Source organism: Rhinolophus sinicus, chromosome 5 (assembly GCF_057876585.1).
Source record: "Rhinolophus sinicus isolate RSI-liver-muscle chromosome 5, RSI-T2T, whole genome shotgun sequence".
NCBI classification, from domain to species: Eukaryota; Metazoa; Chordata; class Mammalia; order Chiroptera; family Rhinolophidae; genus Rhinolophus; species Rhinolophus sinicus.
This window is the reverse complement of record NC_142505.1, coordinates 68,892,658-68,919,280: the sequence shown is the minus strand read 5'-3', so window position 1 is coordinate 68,919,280 and position 26,623 is coordinate 68,892,658. Positions and strand designations below refer to the sequence as shown.

General features: G+C 41.4%; 2 protein-coding genes and 1 long non-coding RNA gene across 3 annotated transcripts in view; 1 reads left to right on the top strand and 2 right to left on the bottom strand.

Annotated features, from left to right (window-relative positions):
• Positions 1–24,204, bottom strand: part of ZNF454 (zinc finger protein 454) — a 63,411-nt gene extending 39,207 nt beyond the window's left edge. Inside the window, exon 1 of the mRNA XM_088798876.1 lies at positions 24,113–24,204. The gene's annotated coding sequence lies outside the window, so the exon portion shown is untranslated. The remainder of the gene's footprint in view (positions 1–24,112) is intronic.
• Positions 49–8,535, top strand: LOC141567088 (uncharacterized). Its single transcript, XR_012489485.1, has 2 exons — positions 49–187; positions 8,395–8,535. It is a non-coding gene; the product is annotated as an uncharacterized LOC141567088 (long non-coding RNA).
• On the bottom strand, positions 3,449–26,496 carry ZFP2 (ZFP2 zinc finger protein). The gene is made up of 3 exons (XM_074312167.2): positions 26,450–26,496; positions 24,113–24,203; positions 3,449–6,404 (listed from the first exon to the last, which is right to left on the bottom strand). Exon 3 carries the CDS (start codon positions 6,325–6,327, stop codon positions 4,933–4,935), a length of 1,395 nt encoding a protein of 464 aa, XP_074168268.1. The 5' UTR covers positions 6,328–6,404; positions 24,113–24,203; positions 26,450–26,496; the 3' UTR covers positions 3,449–4,932.
• Between the last annotated feature and the right edge of the window lie 127 nt (positions 26,497–26,623).

The window sequence follows — 26,623 nt, the reverse complement described above, 5'->3', positions numbered from 1 at the left end:
TGATCCGGTGAGGAGAGCAGATCCGGAACTGTTCCCAAAGACGGAGTACGAGGCGACAAGCCGAAATGGCGCGTTCCAGACGAAGGACCACGCCGAGAGGACGTAAAAGGCGGCGAGACTGCGCCTCCGCCCCGGGACGCAAACGATACTACCTGTGGCCGGTGGTCGGGCAAGGGGTGGTTCAGCGGTAAGTGGGGTGCAGGGCGGGGAAGACAGAGGCGTCCGGCTGAAGGCCGGCAGACGAGTGAGAAGGCTGCGGCGGCGGTTCAGGATAGCGGGTGGTGGCTGGACCCTGGGCGGGGGCCGAGGGCACGGGCACCTGAGAAACGTTGAGCATGTGGAATAGATTTGGTTCCCAGCGACTTAACATGAGAGGAAGGAGCCTGGATGCCAAGGAGGTCCTCTTGGACACCTGGGTGGTATTTAGAGAAGGTAGTATTTGTTTTGGCGACAGTATTTTCAGGGGGCGGGCAAAGATGAGGCGCTGTACAGAAACACCCAAGTGGAGATATTTAGTTGTTTCTGAATACCTATTTTCATGGAGCGCAGGAAGGAAAGGTGAGAGGGTTTTAACTTTGTCCATGGTGAAAAAAAGCCAAGAATGTGACCTGAGGTTTGTCAGGGAATAGAAGCAGTGACTGTATGTGACACTGCAGCATTGTTTTGGGTTTTATTGAAGGTTTCATTCTGTAGACACTTTTGAAACACTTACGTCGGGCACTGTTCTTGGGCCTGGAGAATAGCAGTGAAAACCCTGCACTTAAGCAGGTTTAATTAACAAAATATCAGGTACGGATGACAGTGGACCTGTGTTAAGGATCAGAATGTGATGAGGGGTGGAGTTTAACTTAAGTAGCATTTTGGGAAATTCAATTTGAAGCGATAACATTTGAGCAGAGATTGGAGCACAGTGACGGAGGAACCCAGGTGAGTGTGTGGGGAAGAGCGGGAAGAGCTGCCTACGGAGGCGGGAAGGGAACGCCGCTGTCCAGAGAAGTGTGCCCGGTGAACGCGAGGCTTCGCAGGACCAGTATGACAGGAGAGCGGGAGAGGAAGTCATACGGTAACCAGAAGGCCATTGTAGGGACTCTGCTCTTAATCTGTGTGTGATAGGAAACCATTGAAGGGGCTTGAGCAAAATAGTGACATGACTGAGCACACTTGGACAGAAGCACTGGTCAGCTATAGGGAGAACAGGCTATGGTGGGGATACAGGGGAATACAGGGGAACCAGTTAGGGGCTATGACAGCATTCCGTGGGGGGGGGGGCAGACTCCCAGTTACCCAGTTATATAACCTTCCTATAAGTTATGTGCTTTGAGAACCTAGTCATTCTAATATAATTAAGGGTTCTGGATGCCATGCTAAGGCATTTGGATATTACTGTTTTCAGGTACATGAAGGCGATAATACAACATTCATTGAGCACTAACTACATGTTGGGTACTTTTATAAGCTCTTTACATCAGTTATCTAATGTAATCCAAAGCCATTCAGTTTACACTATTAACAAATGAAAAAACTGAGGCACCAATATGTTAAGTGCCTTGCCCAAGGTCTCATGTCTAGTACGTGGAACCAGGAGTCCTGCACCTGTTGGTAGATGAAAGGTGTAAAGGTTGTCTTCATTACTGGTTGCCTAGGACGGCTGAGAACTGACAAGTGCCTAAGGCTTCCAAATCTCCTGAAAAAGTACTGAAACCTCCATTTATCCGACCCATTTCTCCTGGTGCTCCCTCTGTGGGTTAATATTTTAACAATTTTGAGTTACGGCATCAATCATAGGTTTAATAACTTCATTCTTCCTCTCCTCGCCCTGTGCCTTGCTTTCAAGCCTTTATTTTGCTACTGTCTATCATTTTCACCTATTTTCTACCCATTTCTTCTACCTCCTTTCTATCTCTTGAGATGAGGTGGGGAACAAGAAAAAGAAATAGGTGAAGGGTAAAGAGGAAACTGGATGTAATGGAGAGCTATTATCAGTTTCTGAGGATATAGTTAATTCAGTGTTTCAGTCCTCCTTTGTCTTTGATGTCTGAACTCCATGAATTAAAATTTAGAAGTCATATAGCCCAAAGAGACTGAACTGCCCAAGGTCCAAACACTGAGAGTCCATAGGGAACCTGCATTGGCACCCACAAACACCTGCACCCATCATTGATTATTACCTCTCCCAGTGGAAAACTCCCTTTTTCCTGGTGAAAAGGATTCCTATGGTCTCTACCTGTGCTCCAAATCTTACTTTCCCACTTTGAGCTGCACATCCATTCCTTTCGGCGCCTTCAGACTCTACATGCCTCTTTTGGGTGATAAACATGCAGAATTCTATATTAAATCATGCAACATTCTCAGCAGGTTGTTGGCTGGCTAACCCAATACCTTTCTCAAACCACCTTTTCTTTGCCTACCTCTACTATGGAGGCTGCAAGAGCTAAATACTTATTTTCTCAGCCTCCTTTGCTACTAACCTCCAGGTAGTACAGCTGTGGTCAATGAGATGTTAGCAGAAGTCTGCTGAGGGGTTTCTGGGAAAACCTTTTATAATGAAAGGCACAAATGTTGCTCGTATTATCCACTCCCCTTCTTCTTGCATTGAATGCGGATATTTCACCTAAAGCTACGGCAGCCATCATGTGACCATGATGAAAAAGCCATGAAACTCAGGCATTGAATTATTTTGTCTCTAAACCAAAGCCAACCACGTCCAGATTTGTTATGTGAGAAAATAAACTCCTATCTGCTTGTAAGCCATTTTAATAGGGCTTTCTAGTATTTGTAACCAAAAGCTCTTCTGATAGATACACCTTTACTCAACTCCAATTTCCCTCTAGTTATCTTTCTAAACTCTCCTTTCGCAGTTAAGCTAAGTCCCTTTCAATCTTTAACTCACTCTTCAACCAACTAAAATTTTAGAGGTTATCAGAAACAAAAACCAAAGACCATATTCTATTTTGATCTTACTTTAACCCTCAGGAGCATTTGAAAATATTAACTATTGCTACCCCTACACTAAAACTCTTTTACTTCTGTGCCACCTTCTGATTTTTCTTTCTGTTGTTCATGTTTCTTTTGGCTGTCACTTCCCCTCAGCTTCTACTGCTTCTACTTACCCATCCAGTGACAGTACAGTAGTCCCCACTTATTGAGGGATTCGGTCCAAAATCCCCAGTGGATGCCCGAAACCATGGATAGTACTGAACCCTATATATATCCTATAAGTACATACTTATGATAAAATTTAGTTTATAAATCAGGTACAGTAAGATTAACGGTAACTAACAATAGAACAATTATAATATACTATAAGTTATGTGAATATGATCTCTCAAAATATATTCTGTTACCCTTCTTGTGTTGATGTGATGATACAATGGCTATGTGATGAGATAAAGTGAGGTGATGATATAGTAGGATGGTGCAAAATTTCATCACGCTACTCAGAACGCTGCACAGTTTAAAACATGACTTGTTTATTTCTGGAATTTACCATTTAATATTTTTGGACCCAAGGTTGACCATGGATAACTGAAACCATGGAAAGCAAAACCACAGATAAGGGGGGACTACTGTACTCCCAGAGTACCCTCTATCACTGTCATTCTACTTATTCTACTGCGTATCAGGAATCTTCACTCATCAAAATGCCCCCCAGACTGAACTTGTCATTGCTCCACAAAATTGGTCAACTTTGTTTTTCATTATGCTACCCTTATCACCCAAATAATAAATTCAAGTACCCACGTTTAATCAGTTATGCTATCCAGATTCTGTCTCATTATTACTTGAATTCGTCCTTTCCTCTCCCATCCCTACCACTTTCTCAGTTTAAACCTTGGGAAACAAGAATATATTACTCATGTTGATTTTCTGATTAGGTCTAGCATGTATTTAGCCCTTGTTAAATGTGTGTGTGTGAAATAAATGAAATTGGCTTAACTACTATCATAACTGTCGATGTTTAAAATCTCATGATTGTTTTGAATATGTTTTGAATTACAAAGATTTTGTTAATCTGTCAGATGTTAATATCTATTAGTGTTCAGCCTATTCTCATATCCACTTTGACAGTACGATACAAAGATGTGTATTTGAACCTTGTATGTTTTTTAAAACTGTATTTAAGTTAGATTGTTTTCTAAATAATTAGCTTATTTAACAATTTAATGACTATTAGTTGAGAACTCAGAACAGCATGATATTGCATTAAGATTTGTACAATTATTCCATCACCTGGTAGCAACCAGCCTATATGCATTTAGGGCAGGAAATAATGCCGGGACAAGGGGAGGGGCATGGAGGGATAATAGGATTTGGTGGAGGTATAGAACTTTAATTCACAACATCCAAGGAAACCAGATTTTGGAATAGGAGCATCTAGATAACATATATAACATGGTAGAAGATCAAGGATGTCCCACTATTAATTGTAGTTATAGGTTTGTAACTTTTCAGAGTGCAAAGGTGTCCTCGATATCTTTTAAATCCAAAATCCCTCATTTACCAAATAAGGACACTGTGACCTGTTGAAAGTAGGTGACTTGTCCAAATTAGTGGCAGATCAGAGTACATCCCAGGTGATGGGGCTGTCCAGTTAAGCACTCTCACATTTTCTCTCCAGTGTGAAGTCTCTGATACTCCATGGAGAGTCTGTGGTATGATACAACAGAACTTATCTTCAGCATGAAGAATATTTAGCTACTTAGAATATTAGCTACTTAAACCTTCTGATATAAAGTTTTACTTTCTGCGTCAATCAAGATCTCTCCACTTTTATATGGTTTCTCTACAGTGGTCTGTATTATCTGATATGGCATAATATACTTCATCTAAAAGATTCCCAAAATTGTTACATTTATTAGGTTTCTAAATTACATGACATATCTGATTATTGCTGGAGAGTTCATCGTGGTAAAGAGCCCAACGAAACTTTCCTCACGTATGAGTTCTCTGATGTCGTGTAAGGTTTGTACTCCTACTGAAGGCTTTCCCACATTCATTACACTGATAGGGTTTCTCTCCTGTATGAGTTCTCTGATGCACTATAAGGGACGAATTCTTAATGAAGGCTTTGCCACACTGATCACATTCATAGGGTTTCTCACCAGTATGAATCCTTTGATGCTCAATAAGGTATGCGCTCTGGCTGAAGGCCTTTCCACATTCATTGCATTCATAAGGTTTCTCTCCAGTATGAATAACTCGATGTACAGTAAGGGATGATCGTCCAGTGAAATGTTTTCCACATACGATACACTCGTAAGGTTTCTCTCCAGTATGAATCCTCCGATGTTGAGTAAGAGATGAATTCTTACTGAAAGCTTTTCCACACTGATTACATTCAAAAGGTTTTACTCCAGAATGAAGTCTCTGATGTTCTATAAGGTATGTACTTTGGCTAAAAGATTTCCCACATCTGTTACATTTGTAGGGTTTTTCTCCAGTGTGATTTCGTTGATGCAGAGTAAGAGTTGAGCTCTTACTAAAGGCTTTTCCACATTCACTACACTCATAAGGTTTTTCTCCAGTATGACTTCTCTGATGTACAATAAGATGCATACTTTGACTGAAGGCTTTTCCACATTCATTGCATTCATAGGGTTTTTCTCCTGTATGAGTTCTTTGATGCACTGTAAGATTCATACTTTGGGTAAAAGCTTTCCCACATTCATTACATTTGTAGGGTTTCTCTCCAGTATGAATCCTTTCATGTTGAATAAGGGATGAATTCTTGCGGAAAGCTTTTCCACACTCTTTACACTGATAGGGTTTCTCTCCAGTATGAGTTCTTTGATGAACAGTAAGGTTCATACTTTGACTGAAGGTTTTCCCACATTCATTACATTTGTAGGGCTTTTCTCCAGTGTGAATTCTTTGATGTACACTAAGGGAGGAGCGTTCAATGAAGTGCTTCCCACATATATTACACTTATAGGGTTTCTCCCCAGTATGAATCCTCTGGTGCTTAAGAAGAGATGAGCTCTGGCTGAAGGCTTTCCCGCATTCATTGCATTCATAGATTTTCTTTCCTACAAACATTCTTTGAGTTTTAAGTAATTCACAATTTTGTTTGATATCTTTTCCATGTGGATTCTGATTATAGGGCCTTTTCCCCTTAGGAGTACTTTGTTGTGTATCAATGATTAAACCCTGACTGGAACAGCTTTCAAATTCATTTCCTCCACATCCTTTCCTCTCAGTGAGGGTTTCCTTATGAGTAACTGCAACTTGGCCAAGATGTCTATCCTGGTTTTTTTGTTGCCCCTCTAACCAATTGTCAGGTTCCCAGGTTTTCCCTAAAGGAGAATGCCAGAGAACTTCCCTCTCCATTATTACTTTCTAGGATAAATCTTCAGTAATGTTTGGCTTTAGAGTTGACTCTTTGGTTTCAAGTCTTGTTTCCCAGTCTGTAAAAAATAAAAAATTCAAATGCACATTGGTTTCTGTGCTGGGAGACTGAAAACTGTATAAGGCGGGATGAAAATAATAAAACAGAATAAGTACAGGGCACACCTGAGAGCTTTCAAAGATTCCCCTACAATTAGGAAGAGAATTGGAAGGGAGCGAGAACAGTGAGCCAGGAACTAGAAGCAGGATAAGCAGAGAAAAGAGTGAGCCTATGCAGGAGAGCTAGACACCAAAACCACTGATCACTGGACAAGGCTAATGAAGATGGAACTAAAGGAAAATATGTGGCAGACGTAGGATTGCAAGCGGCAGATCAGAAAGCCCTGCCATGTCATATCTAGTATTCTTATCCACCGTTTCCTCCCTCTTGTAATGCCATCTATAATTCTGACACTAAATCTTCAAAAACATCACAGTGTGACACAGTGACGACTGCTGACCCTGGAGTCAGACAAACTCAGGTTCAAACCCTGGCTGTTAATACTTAACCATCTTAACTAGTTGTTTCTCTAGGTCTGAGTTTGCACAGATATAAAATGAGGATAAAAATAATCTGATACAGATAATGTATATAATCTACCTTTGGTAACGTACTTGTTTGGTACATAAAATACCAGAACATACTTGAAACCCAAACTCTTAAGGTAGGATAACACAAATCTAAAAGATTTCCCCTCGAAACTTCAAGCAGGCTGTAGTTTTCTCACAAAGGTAAGAGTCCTAAAGTGCCCTAACCTTTTCTACATACCCATTCCTTAAAAATGAGAACTGGTGGCAGGGGCAGGTAGGCAGTAATCTGCTGAACTGCTTCAGGGGGAGCTGAAGGAAGCACCTTGTAGCCACTCAGGCTTTATTTTCTCAGATCCCATTTCTTATCCTTCAAAAAATGGTCTGGAGGCAGACAGGCAGAGGACTGGCAAACTACAATCTGAGAATCTCCTTCTCAGCTTGATCAAAGTCAGCAGAGCAGAGATCAACACTGAACCAACAGACCAAAGGCTGGAGGGCAGGAGGCTTTACTGTGAAGCCAGGGGAATGCATTAACTGGGACCTCCACCTTCCACCTGACCTGCTTTCATAGAAAAAGATAAAAAGTGGAAAGCCAAGCAGGCTCCACCTCCAAAACACACACATCACCAAGTGACCCCAGAGCAGACCAACCCATCAAGTATGAAAAAACACAGGAATTAGAGGTGGACACTTGCCCTACCTCACCATCATCGTATCCCGCTATCCAACTAAAGTTCTCTGAGAACACTTAAAGTGCCACCCAGGGACAACATGAAGGGCAAGTGGGGATCCATTCAGTTTGAAGAACTGCCTCCCTTCAAAGATAAATGATATGCAGAAAATACCAAGTTTGCAAGCTAGAGGGTTAAGAAGTAAAATTTTAAAATCAGGAGAATAAAAAAGCAAAAAAACCAAAAGGGATACTAAACATTGGAAGAATAATTACATGCTTCCAGTCATCAAAAGACATCATAAAGGAAATTTTTTAAAAAATTACAGAAGATATCTGTAACAATGACCTACAAAGAACTAGAACCTGGTATCTAAGGAACACTAAGCCCACGAGAAAAACTGGCAAAATACTTGAATAGGCACTTAATAAAAGGAAACCTGAATGGATGGTTTAACAAGTCCACTACTAGGTACACACACCTAGGTAAACCTAACTTGCAAAGGTACACCATGATTCAGAATTTTAAAAGTAGCACTGCAGAAGAGGAAAAAATTAGAAACACAAATATCTATCATAGAATAGAATGGATAAATTGTCAAATATACAATGGAATAATTAACAGTGAATGCTATGGACTTCATATTTGTGTCTCCCCATAATTCTTATGTTGAAGCCGAATCCTCAGTGGGGTGATATTAGGAGGTGGGGCCTTTGGGAGGTCAGTAGGTCAGGAAGTGGAGCCCTGGGGATGGGAATTAGTGCCCTTTTAAGAAGAGATGAGAGAGCTTGCTTCCTCTCCTCTCCAGCATGTGAAGACACAGCAAGAAGGCAGATGCCCATGTACCAGGAGGAGGGTCCTCACCAAGAACCCAGCCACGCTGGCACCCTGGTCTCAGACTTCCAGCCTCTAGAACTGTGAGAAATAAATGTCTGATGTTTAAGCTGCATATACTATGGTATTCTGTTATAGCGGCCTGAAGACTAGTTAAAATTAACAAACTAAAACTACATATATCAATATGAATGAATAAATACTTGAAACAAAGTCCTAGAGAAATATATATAGCAAGAGTCCATTTAGATAAAGTTTAAAAACAGGCTAAAACTAAATATATTGCGTAGAGTTGATTTATGAATGGCAATACTATAAAGAAAAGCAGGGGACGGCACTAACCACACAAATGAGAAGAGTGCTTGTGTCCCAGGGATAGGGAAGAGCGTGAATGCACACAGCTCACGCGAGGACACCAGGAGTGTTCTATTTCCCACTCTGGGTCCCAGTGCCTGGGTGTTTGTTTATTATTCATTAATCTTTACCATCAACTATAAAAAGCAGCAGTATGGTATAACGGTTAAGACAACAACTCTGGAGCCACACGTTTGAAACCTGGCTCAAATTTGAGCTCCATCACTGTTAGCTGTGTGACCTTGGGCAGGTTACTTAACATGTCAGTGCTCCTGTTTTTTCACCTGTTAAATGGTACCAATATCACAGTGGTGATATAAAAACAAAACTTGGTTAATATTTATAGTATTTACATTAGAAGAGTATGTAGGTTTTTGTTAAATACATATATTTTACACATTCTTCTGTATACATAACATTTCAAAAAACAAATGAAAACAACAAAATATTTGCTATTTTGGAAAATATTAGTCACTTTGAGTTGAAACATCATTATGTGCTGCAGAAAGCTTAATAGTGAGATTCATTATATCTTCATGGAATTTAGAGACCTAATTTAAAAGTTAATTCTGAAGACTTGCTGCTTAAGAAAAAAATTGACTACCTACAAACTTTTTAAAAACTGGCTGATATGACTCAAGAATTCAATGTGGCCAGTACTCTATATACATGTACAGAGAAAACCAAAACACATATCTTAAATATGAAAATTCAGTAATTAGAGTACTCCTAAACCATTCCTGAAACATTAGTTAAATATTCAATTTGAACAAAGGATTGTGCCAGGAATTCCAGAATGTTCACTATTAAGAATTTATTCCTACCATATTAATAGGTCATGGGAAAAGGATATATGATCAACCTAATAGATGCTTCAAAAGTATTTGGTAACATCCAACACCCAATCCTGATTCAAAACCAAACATGTTAGCACTGTACCAAGTATAAAAATAAATGCTAGAATAATTCACACTAGTAATAGAAACAAGGAATGGCTGTTTATTATTCTGCTATTATTCAATATTATTCCAAAAGAATTACTAATAAAATTAGACAACTGAGAGGGGAAGAAATTTTATTTTTCCAATTATATGAATATCTCTGAAAACAAAATAGTAAGGATGGCTTTACTCAGAATTAGTGAAATATTGTGAGCTTGGAACTTGAGCAGTATGGTGAAAACCTACAGGTCTTCCAGGATTGGACAACGTTTCAGAGCCTTGCCATTTTGCCATCTCATTAAATAAGTACTTTATGATGCACACAGCATTATGCTTGGTCATAATAAGGGTTCAATGATTGTTGTTATTATTACCATTATTATTTTGTGTTAAACAATATACAGCTCTCTCTTCCTTTCCTTTTTTCCTAAACAGAACTTTCAAGTGTTAGCCCATACTCCCATTATGTCATAAAATGCCTAGTTAACGTACAGGATTGGCATCATTCTGGTACTCATCAGGACATGAGCAAGAGTCCCCAGGACCACGGGGTCTGGGAAAGCACCAGAAGGCTGGGACTGGCCATAGTAGAAGCCAAGAGCCTGCTGAGTACTGGGGTAGGTGTGGGGCTTGGGCAGCAGTTCCCACTCTTCCTAGGGCAAGTTGATGTCTTCCTTTTCCCTTTTTATATTTCTTCCATCTCCTGTGTAACATTTAAACTACTCCTTCCACTCAACCAGACTATTTCAATACTTACCTGACTGGATTTCCTGCTTATACTCTTGCTACCCTACAATGCATCCTCCATACAGCAGCCCGGTGGATCTTCTTAACATGATAAGTCATTCATTCCCTAAGTATATGTCGAGCCTGGTACTGTTCCAGGAGTTAAGGCGATAGCTATGAATAAAACATATGTCTGCCCTTAAAGGAACTTAGATTATAGTGAGAGGAAGAAGGGCAGGGCAGTCAGCATAATAAATGAGTAAAATACTTAGTATTTAAGTGGTATACCTTATCGATAAAAGCAATGAAATGGAAATATGGAATATGATGGGTGAGGGGAAGGGTTTGTAATTTTAAATAGAGTCTTCAGGAAAGGCCTCACTCACTGAAAAGTGATATTGAAGCCAAGACTTTAGAGGCTAAGGAGGGAGTCATAGGCCTATTGAGGGGATAGCGTCCCAGAAAAGCACCAGCCAGTGTTGAGCCCTGAGGCAGGGGAGGGGATCAAACTTGGATGTTCCTACATTTACTACAGGCTTTTAGATCAGTTGTCCTACTAATGGAAGCGAAGTTGTATCGGTACTAAACATGAGTGAGGCTTATGTTAGCATGAAGGTAGGTAAATTCTGTATGTATTGACATACACATATATTTACAGAGGAGAGAGAGAGAGAGAGAGAGAGAGAGAGACAGAGAGACAGAGAGACAGAGAGACATCCAGGGTATCTCTGAGAATGACACAAAATCATCTATGAAACACAACAGATTTCCGTGTTTGGGGTTAGTTAAGGATAGCTTCCTGGAGTGCTTTAAATGTTATAGAATCTCTTCCTATACCTTATTTATCAGACATAATCTTTGATAAGAGATATCTAATATTTTATACATGTTCTTAACTTTTGTTTCCTTGATAACTGAACAACTTATTTAAGTGTAATGACCACTGATTAAAGGCTAAAAATTAAAAACTGCTTTCCACATTACTAATAATTTCCATCTTTGTTTCAACATTAACAAGTTTACTAGCGATAATACTGTTTCTAGGAACAGCAGTTCTAAATCTACATTTTCTACTCAGCTTTGATAAAACAGTAAAATCTAATGAAGCACTCAACAACTTACACAGGAAACCTTCAGAACAGAGAAAGAAAACAGCCATCTAAAAAGACTATTAGGTCAGGATGTAGAAGTTTTATTTTTACTAGACATACTACCGTGTTTCCCCGAAAATAAGACTGGGTCTTATATTAATTTTTACTCCAAAAGATGCATTAGGGCTTATGTTCAAGGGACGTCATCCTGAAATATAATGCTAGGGCTTATTTTCCGGTTAGGTCTTGTTTTTGGGGAAACATGGTAGTTGCTGGAGTCTGAGACTCTACCCCGCCTCTACTAACACTAGATTTTGAGAAACTCACAGACTTATCCAATTTCTTTTATCCTCCTTCAAACTTTTGGCTCCTACCATGTTTCCCCGAAAATAAGACCTCGCCAGACAATCAGCTCTAATGCATCTTTTGGAGCAAAAATTAATATAAGACCTGGTCTTATTTTATATTATATTACGTAAGACCCGGTCTTATAGTATAGTAAAACAATACTGGGTCTTACATAATTTTTTTTTTTATTTTATTGGGGAAGGGGTACAGGACTTTATTGGGGAACAGTGTGTACTTCCAGGACTTTTTTCCAAGTCAAGTTGTTGTCCTTTCAATCTGTTGTGGAGCGTGCCGTTCAGCTTCAAGTTGTCCTTTCAGTCTTAATTGTGGAGGGCGCAGCTCAGCTACAGGTCCAGTTGCTGTTGCCAGTTGCAGGGGGTGCAGCCCACCACCCCTTGTGGGAGTCAAACTGGCAACCTTGTGGTTGAGAGGATGCGCTCCAACCAACTGAGCCATCCGGGAGCTCAGCGGCAGCTCAGCTCAAGGTGCCGTGTTCAATCTTAGTTGCAGGGGGCGCGGCCCACCATCCCTTGCGGGACTCGAGGAATTGAACTGGCAACCTTGTGGTTGAGAGCCCGCTGGCCCATGTGTGAATCGAACTGGCAGCCTTCGGAGTTAGGAGCATGGAGCTCTAACCGCCTGAGCCACCGGGCCGGCCCCACATAAATTTTTGCTCCAAAAGACTCATTAGGGCTTATGTTCAGGGGATGTCATCCTGAAAAACCATGCTAGGGCTTATTTTCCAGTTAGGTCTTATTTTCGGGGAAACTCGGTAGGAAACAAGAAGTCACAGCAAGGCAAGGAAAGAAAGTAATGATGTTTTTGGAATTAGCCTTAAACTCAAAGACAAAAACAAACAAAACAAAAAGCTGTGTTCACATTCTGGCAAGTCATTTCACCTCTCTGAGCCCGTTTCTCCCACTGTAAAAGGGGCTAATAATACATACACCACACGACTATTCTGATGAGCACATCAGATGGTGACTGGGGAACTGCCGAGCACAGCACTCAAGCGTTGCTTTCTTGTCTCGATTTTGGATGGAATAATAAGACCAAATGGTAGCTCAATCTGGCCGCAACACTGAAGAAAATCTGGGAAGAACAAGATCCGGAGTTTGCACATCATCGTGTTTCCTGGGTCCCATTCTCTCCCTCACTCTTCCGTGACTTTAGTCTCTCCTTTCTAACAGACACTTCTGCTCTTCTAAATACTTTCAGGTCTCTTTCTTGGTAAAAAATAAGGCAGAGACACTCCACCTTTGACATTTTTCAGTTCTTGCCCTTTCTTCCTTTTCCTTCAAATTTTACCTTGTTGCAACGACAGTCGGTACTTAACAGTCTTGTTTTACTCATCAGCCCACAGCACGTTTCCTTTCCCTCCACACCAGAAGTGCCCTTCCTGACTCACAGGCCACCCTTCACCTCGTCCTCCACTTCTCTCTCTTCCTGTGGCCCAGCTCTCCCTAAATTCTCTCCTCCTCCTTTGACCACTCTGTCACCTCTGCTGTAGGACTTTTGGCTCCCAGCCAAATGTTACTGTTCTTTAGGGTTCCTTCTTTGCTGCTTGGCCCTTATCATTCACTCTTCCTGAAAATTAACAATACAAATTGATATGTACGTCACATATATGATTGTAACTCTTAAATCTGTATTTTCATCTGATTTCTAAAACTTCTATTTGATGTCATTCAATATTCACTCAACAAACATATACTAAATACCTCCATTGGCAGGGGATACAAAAGTAAGCTCAATCCTGACAATGCAGTGAGCAACACACTAGTGGCTAGACAGACACTCAGCGATGAGGAAGACAGTGTGAAATGCAGTCATAACAAGGGAAAAAACTTCAAGGCCCGCCCAATAGAGAAGTCTGAAGATAGGTAAAGGAGTGGGAGAGGAAAACAGTATCGAGAATACATGTGTTTGCCTCTGCTGCCTCCAGAAAACCCACCAGAATGACAATGGGATAATGAAAAAGGCATACATAAACCCACTAAAATAATCTAGGAAACAAGGGAAAATATTCTGCACACACATACCAAAATCAAATAAAAAAAACCAAAATTATTTAAATATCCTCATACAGAAAAGTTAATGCATGCAATAAACTAGACAGCTATTATAAAAGAAGGAACACACAGAATGAGAAGGCTCACAGAAATAAAAAAATTTGACAGGAGAAATAAATTTTTTCACAGAAGGACTGAAAGATTTAAGAAAATCTTCACATCTTGTTGCACTCTTCCCCTGAAACGAAGCCACAGAGCCCCTGTAGGTCTCTGCCCCTGCTGTTCCCTGTGCCCAGTGTCCCCACAGACCCATCATGGCTGCTCAAGTCCCCTCAGAGGAGAGGCCTACACTGCCAGTCCATTAACTTATAATTCCTGTATGCTGCTTTTTCCTTCCACACGGTACTTTGACTACAATACCCATGCCTCCCTTCTCTCTTCCCTTCCTGTCCCTTCTCCCTCCCTGGCTTCTTTCTTTATTAATTTAGTGAAGGAGACACTTCACTAGACCTAAGTTCCATGGGGAACCTACCTGTTTTGCTTATTGCTGTATCCCCAGTGCTAGGAACAGGGCCTACTGCTCAAGAAACACCTGTTGAATATATACGTTATTTACACAGCGGTAAATACAAATAGCAATAGTAATTAAACCCACAGAAACCTGTAATAAAGGCAATTAAAGCTGCTTAAGGGATCGTTTTATATGTAATAAATGTAATAAATTAGCATTAAAAACATAAAATAAATCCAAAGTTGCACAATATGTAGCAAGAGCCATAAAAATGTGTGTATTCTTTGACCCAGTGATTCTTCTAGAATCCTATTCTTTAGAAAGTTTACTGGAAACCAACAGCAATGTTCATTGGATTATTTTTTTCCTATCAATATGTTCTTTCACTGATTTATTGCATTATATTAGATAGCCGTACACTATTCACAGATCAAAAATTATTTGCCTATCTCATAATTTAAAAATGTACAAAAAGAATTGGTAATCAACACTTTCATACTGAGTAGAGAAGATGTAAATGTGTAAAATGCATTTTTTTCAGAGAAAAGTCAGTAATAACACCTAAAAAAGAAATTTCAGTTGTGATGTGGATTAGAAACCAGATAATAAAGATTAATAAGCATTAAATGTTTAGAGAAAAATGGAATTGAACAGGTAGTAGATGCAGACTAAAAATTTGAGAATAAGAAAGGAAATACATAAAATATCAGTTTACTAGTAAGAGTAACAAGGCTAAAGTCATTTCCACTTGTTTTTTAATGAAAACTGTGTAAAATACCTCACAACACAGAGGGAGAGAAATGTTAGTTCCCTTTAAAAAGCTGACAAATGTTTAAATGAGTAAGGGAAAGGAAACTATGGTATAGGTTATGGCTGAGAAGAAAGACTCACGAAAGACAGAGTAAAGAGAATAAAGAACAAGATAGAAAAACATGGATACTAAGTACAGATGAAGACAGAAGGGAAATAACTGCTAACACTGAATGAGTGACACAAACCCAGTGACTAATTTACCCACATAATGTGTCCCAAAGGTAAGGACATGGGTGAGACTTTAGGAAGATGAGTGGCATCAGTGACACAGAGCCATCTGAGAGAACACACATCAATGGGTAGGTGTCTCCGAGAGAGCCACGGGTCTCAGAGCTGATTTCTTCCCCAGGTGACAAACTCACGTAACAACTCCTTGCAGCCTGATACTTCACCTGGAGAGTTGCACCCTGGGAGTTCATGTGTCACGTGGCTCAGTACTTCTGGTTCCAGCTGAGAAATCACATTGGTTTGGAAAGCTGATGCCCTGCTCAGGAGGAAAGACACTTCCTCCTGAGGGAGGGTCAAAAAGCCACTTCCTACACATGTCCTTCTCCCTTCCCCTTCAGCACCTCTGAAACAAAGGAAGGTGTGGCCTCCCAAATTTTCCATTTTCCAATTCTCTGCAGAAAAGACTTTTCACCTGGAAGGACAGAACACCAAGCAACTACCCAAAAGCAATGCCCTATAATATCAGGATTTCAAGTCCAAGTTCCTAACTCCAGAGGCTCTACAGATGTGCACAGGTGAGGAACGACAAGTTCAAAGAAGTGCTTACCCAGCAACACCCACATCCTGGAGTTCTCCAGCAGCGCTTTCCCACATAACTTCCCTGGAGCAGAACGTGGATGAACCCTATCTTCCCAAGTGAAATCTAGACACATCCTTGAATGTCACTGACTCTTGAAACTATAAACCACTGTTCAACAAAGGATTATACCAATAAAACCCTCTGAGGAAAGTGAGAAAACAAGTAGCATTGGAAGGGACAAGCTAAAGAGATCTGTGTGAGGAAAACGTGTCATACCCCAAAAGAAACGAAACATCTGCAACAAAACTAGACATGAAATACTCAGAGATGAGTGACACAGAAGGTGCTGTGCATGTGAGGGCAGGGGCGTAGGGCTAGGGGAGGAACTGGGACAGCAGCAAAGGTTGCCCTGCATTAACCCCTGGAGGAAAGTGGCGGTGACCTGCTGGCCTCCCATCCACCCCACTGCTGAAACAGGGAGTCCCGCTCTAAACCACACCCGGCAGGCGCAGACGACACTGACAGCAGTTTATTAGTCACATATCCTTACAGCCTGGGGGAGGAGCACACTACACACCAAGCAGTTACACTCAGAAACTCTGAACTAGCAGGGGCTGTGGGAGGCAGGCTTTGCAATGAGGAGAGGGGGAGGTGACCCTTGGTTACTGATGAGACAAGTAAAGAGTTAACAGCTTGTAGACTGGCAGGAGCAAGCTTAAACATTAACTGCTTGGCTCTGAAGCCCCTGGCTAGCACTGAACCTGCAAGCTGACAAGCACCTTACATCCATCATAAGTGGGAACAGACCAGTTCCCAATCACAACAGCAACCCCCTGCAAGCTGAGTTCCATCACAGATGGAAACAGGAGCTTCCAGGAGAAGACAATTGTAACGGCAGCCCCCATGCAAGCTGACAAGCACCCTACATCCTGCTTAGAAAAATATAAAACCCCAGCACTCCTTCTCATCTGGGCAGCTGTCCCTATCGGACTCTGCCTTGGCAAAACTTCCCTTTGCCAGAACTGTCTCTCTTTGACTTTCAATAAATCTTTTCTTACTCTTGTAGAGTCTTTGTGAATTCTTTTCCAGTCTTTACAGTCTGCGAAACACCAGGGGTTAATTCTACACCAAAACAGTTACCACAGGAAAACATAACAGCCTTGTTGAATTTCGTGGGTTGGCAGAGAGGTGAAACCCATCAGGCTGAGGACTGGGAGGGGTGCACCTGGTGGGGCTGATAGCCGAGTTCGCTGGGTAGGGGCCTTTCCCTCTGGATGGGGGCAAATCGGCGAGAGCAGGGGAACTCTCGGCTAGGTCTTTGGGGCCCTGTGAGGCTCAAAGGTGTCAAGGTAGCACATGGAATCACAGGCCTTACAATACAGGTGGGAATCCAGTTGCTGGGGGAAAGGCCATGCAAACAGGACACACCTAGAATGTGGCTGGTCTATAAGAGAACCAGTGAAACACCCAGCTTGATTTCAAAGCCCATTTCAGTCTTGTTCTCTAGCCCTCAAACTAGGAAATAAAACACCGTAAGCGTTTAACGTCTGTTTAACAAGTGTGCTGGTTAGTTTTATGTCCATCTGACTGGGCTAAGGTGGGCCCAGATGGCTGGGAAAGCATTATCTATGGGTGTTTCTGTGAGGGAGCTGCCATGTGAATGGGTGGACTGAGTAAAGGTCAGCCTCACCAACAAGGGTGGCATCATCCGATGTGTTGAGGCCTGAAGAGAACAGAAAGGCGAGGGAAGGGTGAACTTGCTGTCTGCTTGAGCCAAGACATCCATCTCCTCCTGCCCTCAGACATCAGTGCCCCTAGTTCTTGAGCCTTCAGACTCAGACCAGGACTTACACCATTGGACCCTGGATCTCAGGCCTCTGGATTTGGAGTGGAACTACAGCCCTGGCATTCCTGGGCCTGCAGAGGGCAGAGCGTGGGGACTCTTCAGCCTCCAGAATCGCATGAGCCAATTCCATAATCGCTTTCTGTATGTCCACATATATCCTATTGATTCTGTTTCTCTGGAGAGCCGACTAATAAAGGAGAAAACACTAACTGAGTGGTGGTCACCGTAAGTGACAACTCGTATTTGTACTGAGTTTTACCCTAATAGGAGATCCACACACCTTCCCGCATTTAATCCATATAAACAACCTGCTGGACTGAGAGCACTAGTCATCATTTTATAGATGAGGAATCTGAGGATCAAAAAGGTTAAATAACCTCTCCCAGATCACACAGCTGGGCCTTGAGCCATCCAACTCCCAGTGCTGTGAGAAGAGAAGCAGTCCAAGAAAAGAACACTAGCATCGGGGGAAGCGAGAGTGAGAGTGAGACAGAAAGGACATGGACAGGTGTACAGGGCTGACACTCGGGGACAGAGTTTCAAGGAGGAGGGAGTGGTGAACACTCTCAGAAGCTGGAGCAGCTCAAAAAGAACGATGATCGAAAAGAGCTGTTGATTTGAAAATTCACTGATTTCAGCAGAGTGATGAAGGCAGACGTCAGCTTGCAGTGGATAAAAGAAACAGTGGAACATAAAGAATCAGAAGCATCCAGATGAAGTGACTTCAAACTTTCTGTGAAAAAGATGAGAAATAAGACTGTTAATGAAACAAGTAAGGAATAGGTCATGGAAATAAAGTAATGGAAAAGGTCTTCATTTAAGGACAGAGAACAATGTAATATGTAAACAGGCAAAGGGGAGAAATTCAGTAGGGAAAAGGTCTAAAGAGACCAGAGATAGAATGAAACCAATTCCAAGAAATTTGTGTATTTCACATCCTACTGGCTATAAACTCTAGAACCATCAACACTGAGGCAAGAAAAAATTCATTTTCTTTCTTTCCACCTTAACATTTTTTCCTACTATTCATTTAAACAATGTATCAAAATAACAAAAAAAAAGTTAAGAATCACTGACAAATGTTATCAAGAAGAGTAAAGGTAGCTCATTAGTAGGATATAAGTACATGGCGGAATTTCCATTTTATGAAAGAAAAAAGAAACCAAGAGAAATCATCAGTTCAACAAATGTAAAGAAAGGGGAAGAAAGTGATAAGGAGAAAATAAAACAGAATAAGCATTGTTAAGAGAGTCACTTAGGGCCGGCCCGGTGGCTCAGGCGGTTTGAGCTCCATGCTCCTAACTCCAAAGGCTGCCGGTTGGATTCCCACATGGGCCAGTGGGCTCCCAACCACAAGGTTGCCAGTTTAATTCCTCGAGTCCCGCAAGGGATGGTGGGCTCCGCCCCCTGCAACTAAGATTGAACACGGTACCTTGAGCTGAGCTGCCTCCCGGATGGCTCAGTTGGTTGGAGCGTGTCCTCTCAACCACAAGGTTGCCAGTTCGACTCCCGCAAGGGATGGTGGGCAGCGCCCCCTGCAACTAGCAACAGCAACTGGACCTGGAGCTGAGCTGCGCCCTCCACAACTAAGACTGAAAGGAAAACAATTTGAAGCTGAATGGCACCCTCCACAACTAAGATTGAAAGGACAACAACTTGACTTGGAAAAAAGTTCTGGAAGCACACACTGTTCCCCAATTTAAAAAAAAAAGAGAGTCACTTAACATGGAGTCGGAGGCCAGTGAGGGGGCGGGGCCTATGCACAACTCATGTCTCAGTTCTGGGACTATTGTTAGGTTGCTGACCTTGCTACATTCAGCTCAAGGCCGAACAAGCAACATCCTGGGTCCATGATTGCTACACGGACATACGTGGTGACCAGACCACCTGCATTCTTCACCTTGAAAGGAAACAGTCCATTTCCACAACTGGCACCCTCCATTTACGTAACAGGCCTGACCAATCGCAGCCTACATAATTCACCTACATGGAGGACCTTAATGAGAACAGCTCCTCTCCTTTTGTCCTCTATAAACCCTGCCTTTCTTGGTTCCCTTCGCAGCACAATTTAGGTTGCTCCCTGAATCAGTGGACTGTAATCCCTCCTTTTCTAAATAAATGCTTTTTATTCTTTCCTACAGCCTAAACTTTTGTGTGTGTTACCAAATGGAAACAAGAAAGCGTAATAACCATAAATCATTAAATAACCAGAAAAAGACCTGATACGTGCATAATAACAAACATAAATGGGTTGACTTTCTCTATTAAAAGACAAAAACTCTAAAATTTGTTTAAAATCCAGTTATGCGGCACATATTAAGAGATATATCTAAAACACAAACCAAGAAGTTAAACAAAAGGGGATATAGAGACACAATATAGCAGGCAATTGCAAATGAAAAGCAAGCAGGGAGAACAGAAATGTCAGATAGGCTAGAATATATGTGGGAACAAAACATAAGTCCCTTCTTTGTGAAAGAAGATACAGATCAGAAATATGACATTCTCTTTCCAAAAACTAATCTACTTTTTTCAATAAGTTGCCTTGGTAGTTGAATATATTGGGCAAAATTAAAAGCCCAAATTCAGACTCCAATGGGCCATATGCTGGTCTTCCCCCTTCCCTGGATTCTTGTTCCCTGAAGTACCAAGCCCTCAAGCATGCCCCAAGCTGGTCTCATTCGGAAATGTGCTGGGGACCCCTGTGCCAGCTATGACCCCGTGAGGCAGTGAGTTGGATCAGTACGGAAAGGTATTTTCAAAGGTTAAAGTAAAACAATGATCTCGTTCATAAAATATATTTGTTGTCAATCCCCTAAGATGTTTCTCCCTTTCTCCTTTCCACTTAGTAGGGGTCTTTTTCTCCCCAGCACTACAGGAAGCACAGGGTAACTCATGCTGTTGGGGAAAAAGCAGTGTCATGGGTTTATCTCATTCACGTACAGGCTTTCTTAAACCTAAAAGCAACAATAGGCCTTTTGATATTGTTATTCTTTGAAAAGGTGGAGTACCAAATGAAATAAATAGGGATTTTTAATGATGAAAGTATGATTTATAAAGAAGATAAAAGCAGGATAAAGTTGAGGCACCACACAGCAAAACATCTTCAGATATAATTCTTAGTAACCCAATTTTTTTTTTTTACAAAAATCACAATCATCATTAAATCCCAATTATAATAGCAACAAAAAAATGAAACACCGCAGAACACACTTAACAGGAATTTGCAAAATCCTCACTATCAAAGTTAACAGAAGCCATAATGAAAGAGCTGAATAAATTGGAGTTTTCTTACTCAACAGTAAGAATACACATGTAAAATTTAACTATGAGAATAAATGTGTAAGAACAGTAAAGCAACCAAAAGTTTGAAAAGAAAAATGAGGGGTGATTTGCTTCATGAAATAACAAAATAAATTCTGAACAACAAATAAAATTGTGCGCATATAGCAGAAATAGGTGGCACTCCGGCTCTGCCTCGCTCAAACAGCACCCCCAACCCAGGTATACTTCACTAGGCCACCCTGCTGTGCGGCCTTCACAGCACTGGACAATGTCTTCAGTGATGTCTCCTCTTCATTCCACCTACCCTTACCAGAAGATAGATGGAGAAGAGAGGCCTTGCCTGTCTCACTCACTGCTATCCTCCCAGCATGCAGAACATTGCTTAGCACAGGGTAGGCAGGTGCTAAGTATCTGTTCAGTGAATGGATGGATCCTGAAATGCCTTGCCACACCATGTTAAATGACGTTAGATTGTAATCTCACATCACATACAGTAAACTCCAGATAGCTAGGATGTAAATTTAAAATGAGACTAATAGAAAACATAGAAAAATCTTAGGGTATAGAAAGCCTTTCACAGCATGATTCTAAAGCCAAACAAAGGAAAAGGAAAGTTAACTGAATAAAACTTCAAAAGTTATTCGTAGCAGAAGATGTTATAAACAAATTTAAAAGAAAAATGACAGGAAACAATGTTGGCAATTTATGGCAAAGGATTGATATCCATATTATATAAAAGGCTCCTTTGATGTATAAACAGCTCAGTATAAAACTGGACAAAAGATATGAGAAGTATTTAAAAAGGCCAGAAGAATGTACATCCATAGTTATTCTTGAGGGTTTGAGACTTGGGAGTATATCTTATAGCTTTAAAATTTTTTTACAACTATATGCCCACTATTTATATTCAATAAAAGAAGATAAAATATATGGGCAAATGTAAGTCATACTTGGGCAATACATAGTCACATCCCTGGTCAATAGAGTAAAGATGGAACTATGAGGAAAGATGAAAAAAGGAAACAGCTCTAATGCTGCACTCATGTGTCCCAAATCAATTATTCTTCAAATGTGTCCAGGTCATCAAAGACAAAGACCGAGGAAATGCTCCAGATTAAGGGAGACTAAGAAGACATGACAGCCAAATGTGACCTGTATTAGCTCCGACCAGATAAAGGACATTTGGCAAAACATGAGGAAGATTTGTAGATTAAATCAGTATTGTATCAGTGTAAGTTTCATCACTTTGATAATTGTATTTTGGATACGTAAAACAAAGCGCCTTGTTTTTAGGAAACACATACTGAAGTATTCAGAAATCAAACCAGTGGTTGCCTGGGAAGAGGGACGTGGACTGGAAGGGGGTGAGGATACCGTCTGGGGTGATGAAAATGTTCTATAGCTTCACTGGGGTGGTGGTTATGTTGGTGCAAAAATTTGTCAAAACTCAATAAATTATAAACTTAAAATGGGTTATTTTATGTAAATTATACTTTATAAAAGCTGATTTAATAACTTAGTTAATATTATTTTAACTAAATAAAATAAAATCAAGGCTATTGACAACCAAACCACAACCTTCATCATCTAAAATCTTGTGAATGCTCTCCCTTTAATCCTTCCCCTTTTCTAGAAACTCCCTCTAATAACTATTGTTGTGAGTTATGTTGCCTTTTATATCTAAGCTTGATAATATCTAGGAAAAACGTACAAATACAAATCACAGCCGTTAATACCCTTATGAAGCCTTCTTAAAACTGGTACCTTTGATAAACAAACAGGTGACATGTTTAAGAGAAGCCTAACACATGAGCTAATGAACAGAGAAAACACCACAGGTCCTTCGGGACTGCAGACCAGGTTAAGGAAGCCTAACCTTAAACAGAAAAATATAAAACAAACAAAACTTAAGATCACCTGGGCCAAGACCCCCAATGTCTTATTTCCTTTTCCAGAGAAGCAACAACTCCAGGTTCTAGTAAAAACTAGCAGGTTCCATTTTAAAGCAATCAGGGCAAAAGACGCATAGGCTCCCCACTCACTAGTTTTGCTTCATGGTTTTCTCTGGCAGATGGACACAGCGTCTTCCAAGCATAGCTCTTATCATGCCAACCCTCTTATCAAAATTCCTGCGACTCCGCCTCCACCCCCACACTTACCACCTCACCAGACACACAAACTTAACCCCAACTTTGTATCTGATTCCCTCTCACTCCCAGTCACTGCCACATTCTGCTCCGCCTCTGAATTCTAAACCCTGAGCTCTTGGCTGAAAATCTAAGAGTGCCTACCACTCACCCAGTACCTTCAACACCCAGGAACCATGCACGGCACTTTTTACTTACATCATTTCATTTGAACTTTCAACAAACCTATGAAGTCGGAATTATGAAATGAAATAAGCCATATGAAATTTTCACCAATGTCAAGTATGAGGATTAACACTCAGTTAATCCAGTCATTTCTGTCATCACCACAAAGGACTGATGCGCATCAGGGAGGTCCAGGCACTTCCCAAGACAATGCAGCTATGAATTGGTGGAGTCAGGATTTAAACTTGGGACACCCTGACTTCATTACAGCAAATCCCCTTTCGTCACCCCTACCCAACCCTACTTACTTCTCCGGCTGCCCCACTCATCTTCCCTTTCTCAGGTCTTGGAACAGACACTCTGGGTACCTAACCATACTTGCTCTTATTATCGGATTCATGTGCAATCATCGTGACTGTATCTCGTAGAGATGTGACCTTTTGTGTTCCCTGAGACATAAGTACCAGGACCATCTCTCATATGATTTTTGTTCCTTTTCTAACCCTTGAACAGCACCAAGAGCTCAACAGGCCAGCTGAATGAGGAAGTGGCAGCTGAGAACAGAGCTGAGGGACACCAAAGGGAGATTTGTGGAAAATATCCAACATTCAGAGAGCTCAATACAAGCGGCCTCTGTGGTGAAGCCCACATACAGTATAGGAGTAAAGAGTAAGGGAGCGAGTTGAGATTGAAATATGAGCTCACCTGAGCTCCCTACGGAAGAGGCACAGCGGTCATCGCCTTCACCTTCCTTCCTGTGGGGTTCTTCCTACAGGGGGGGCAGGAAGAGGCAGAACTGAGGGAAGGAAAAGAAGCCATGAGAAAGGAAACCTCTGCACCAACAAAAAATAAAATACCTACAACCAAACCAAATAAGAAGTGTATGGTATCTATATAAAGAAAACTATGATTTTTATTTGTTAAATTTATTTTACTAAGCTTATTTAGATATATAAAGAAAGATGAAGAGAGAGAGATATACCTGGTTAGGATGTCACAATATCCTAAATTATCACTTCTTTGAAATTAATTTATAAATTCAACACATTCTCAATCAAATTATACCAAAGTAATATTTTTAAGTTAATTATGGAAAAGATTTTTTTAAAACTTAACTGTGTTGCACAGCAACATTCAGGAAATTTTTGAAAGGGAATAGTGATGAGCAAGCACTGGCCCAACAGATATTATGAAGCTATGATAATCAGAACACAGTATTAACTGAATGGCAAAATCACTCATTCACGATATACTGTTGACCACCTACTGTGTACCAAGCACCATTCCTGAGGGAGGAGGTGAATGGGAGGAGGTGACTACCAATGCAAACAAAACAGAGAAGCTCTGTCCTCAGGGATGTTGTCATCTAACAGGGAAAAGAGTCAATGGAACAAATTAATCCTGCCAACACAAACGGTTCAGAAAAAAATTTACATATAAGAATTTCAGCTATGAAAAAAGTGACATTTCACATCAGTGAACAAAGGATGGATCGTTCACTAACTTGGAACAAGGGCTTACCATTTGGAAAAGAATAAAAATTTGCACAAAAAATGAAACTAAAGTACTAGAAGAAAATGCAGATGAACATTTTTGTGATCATAATGGAACAGAAAGCCTAACAATCATGCCGCAAACCTAAACATGAAGGGAAGGCTTTCATGTCTGAACACATAAAAATGTAACATTTTTGCATAGTAAGGAAACACTACTATCTGTGTTATCAGGAAATTTATAAACAAAATACAAATGGCATAAAAATACTCATTAGTATTCAAAATGCAAATTTAAACAACCCTATCATTTGCACCTCTCAGAAAGTTAGAGAACAGTAACACCCAGGCTTGGTGCCATCTGGCACACTTGTATTGCAAATGTTTATAAACTACTACTTTTCTGAAGAGAATAAGACAGGAGGCATCAAAAGCTTTATAGTGGGACCCAGAAATTTCACTTGAAAAGATTTATAGAATGAGACAAGAATACAAATAGATACAAGTAGCCAAGAGGCTACTGTTTATAATATTGGGGGGTGGGGGTGTACCACCAAGTCCTAAAGACAGGATTACATATGGCACAGACATTCTTTTCCTCATACTCATGAAAATGACAACTTAGTTATTTTTTAAAAATTGGTATAGATGTTTTCAAAATACTGTTTTTAAAAAAAGTTTATTCTCCATGTTAAGTGATACTTACACAGATAAAAATATTTATAAAAAGTCATGGGGTTTAAGATTTGTGCCCTTTAAAACCCTTACCAAATGTGTTTCATACTTCATTTCTAAAAGCAAATAGAGAAAAGGATACTAATATCCATCTTTGTTTAAGAACAAAGAGTTTCTATGTTCAGACACATATACACGTGTACAAGCAGATTCTGACAGTTTTCATATGATTTTTTTTATCTTTTGCTCCTCCCAATTTTCTAGTTGTACTATAGTGAACTTTTTTTTTTTGTATAGAAAAAAATTGCTTAAAAAAAAAAAAAAGAAAAGAAAAAGGATTCCCGAAGAAGAAAGCCTGCACAGGGTTAGCCTCCCCATTTTCACGGAGATGCGTCAAGGGGAGAACACGCCAGTGCCCCTCGGAATCGGAAATCACGGAGGGCGCGCACTGAGATGCGGTTTACACAAAGGCCACGTGCTGGAGCCTGGAGCCCCCGCAGCTGGTCCAGCATCCCCAGAAAGGGTCCCGGAGAAAGTCCGCGGCAGGGGGAACCCGGGGTCCCTCACTGGCCCCTCGAACCCGCGCCGCCGCGCCACTCCCGCCTTCGCCGCTCCTGGGACAAGTAGTGGGAGGACCGTGTCCGGCGACCTCAGCTCTGGGTGTTCTCCCCAGCCCGGTTCCGGGGGTGAGAGGGGCGCACCTGGAGCAAGCGGCCCGGAGCTGCGCAGGGGTCCGAAGGACGCGGTCAAAGCCCTTTCGCCGCCGACCTCCCCTCGCGCGACAGCCCAGGGCTCGTCCAGCTCGGGCCTCCAACCCGCGCGCGCGCCCACCCGCCCGCTGGGCCGGCGCGTCCCGCCGCGGCCCCGCACTCACCCTCGCCCAGCGTGAACCTGGGCAGCCAGTGCGGATGCCGCCCCACCCGCCGCCTCCGCCGGAATGCCAGACTACATTTCCCACAAGGCTGCGGGGCCTCCGTGCAGGCGTCGGAGTGCGCAGGCGCAGGCCCGAGTAGCGGGGCGGGGTGGTTCCCGCCGTGAGTCAGAGGAG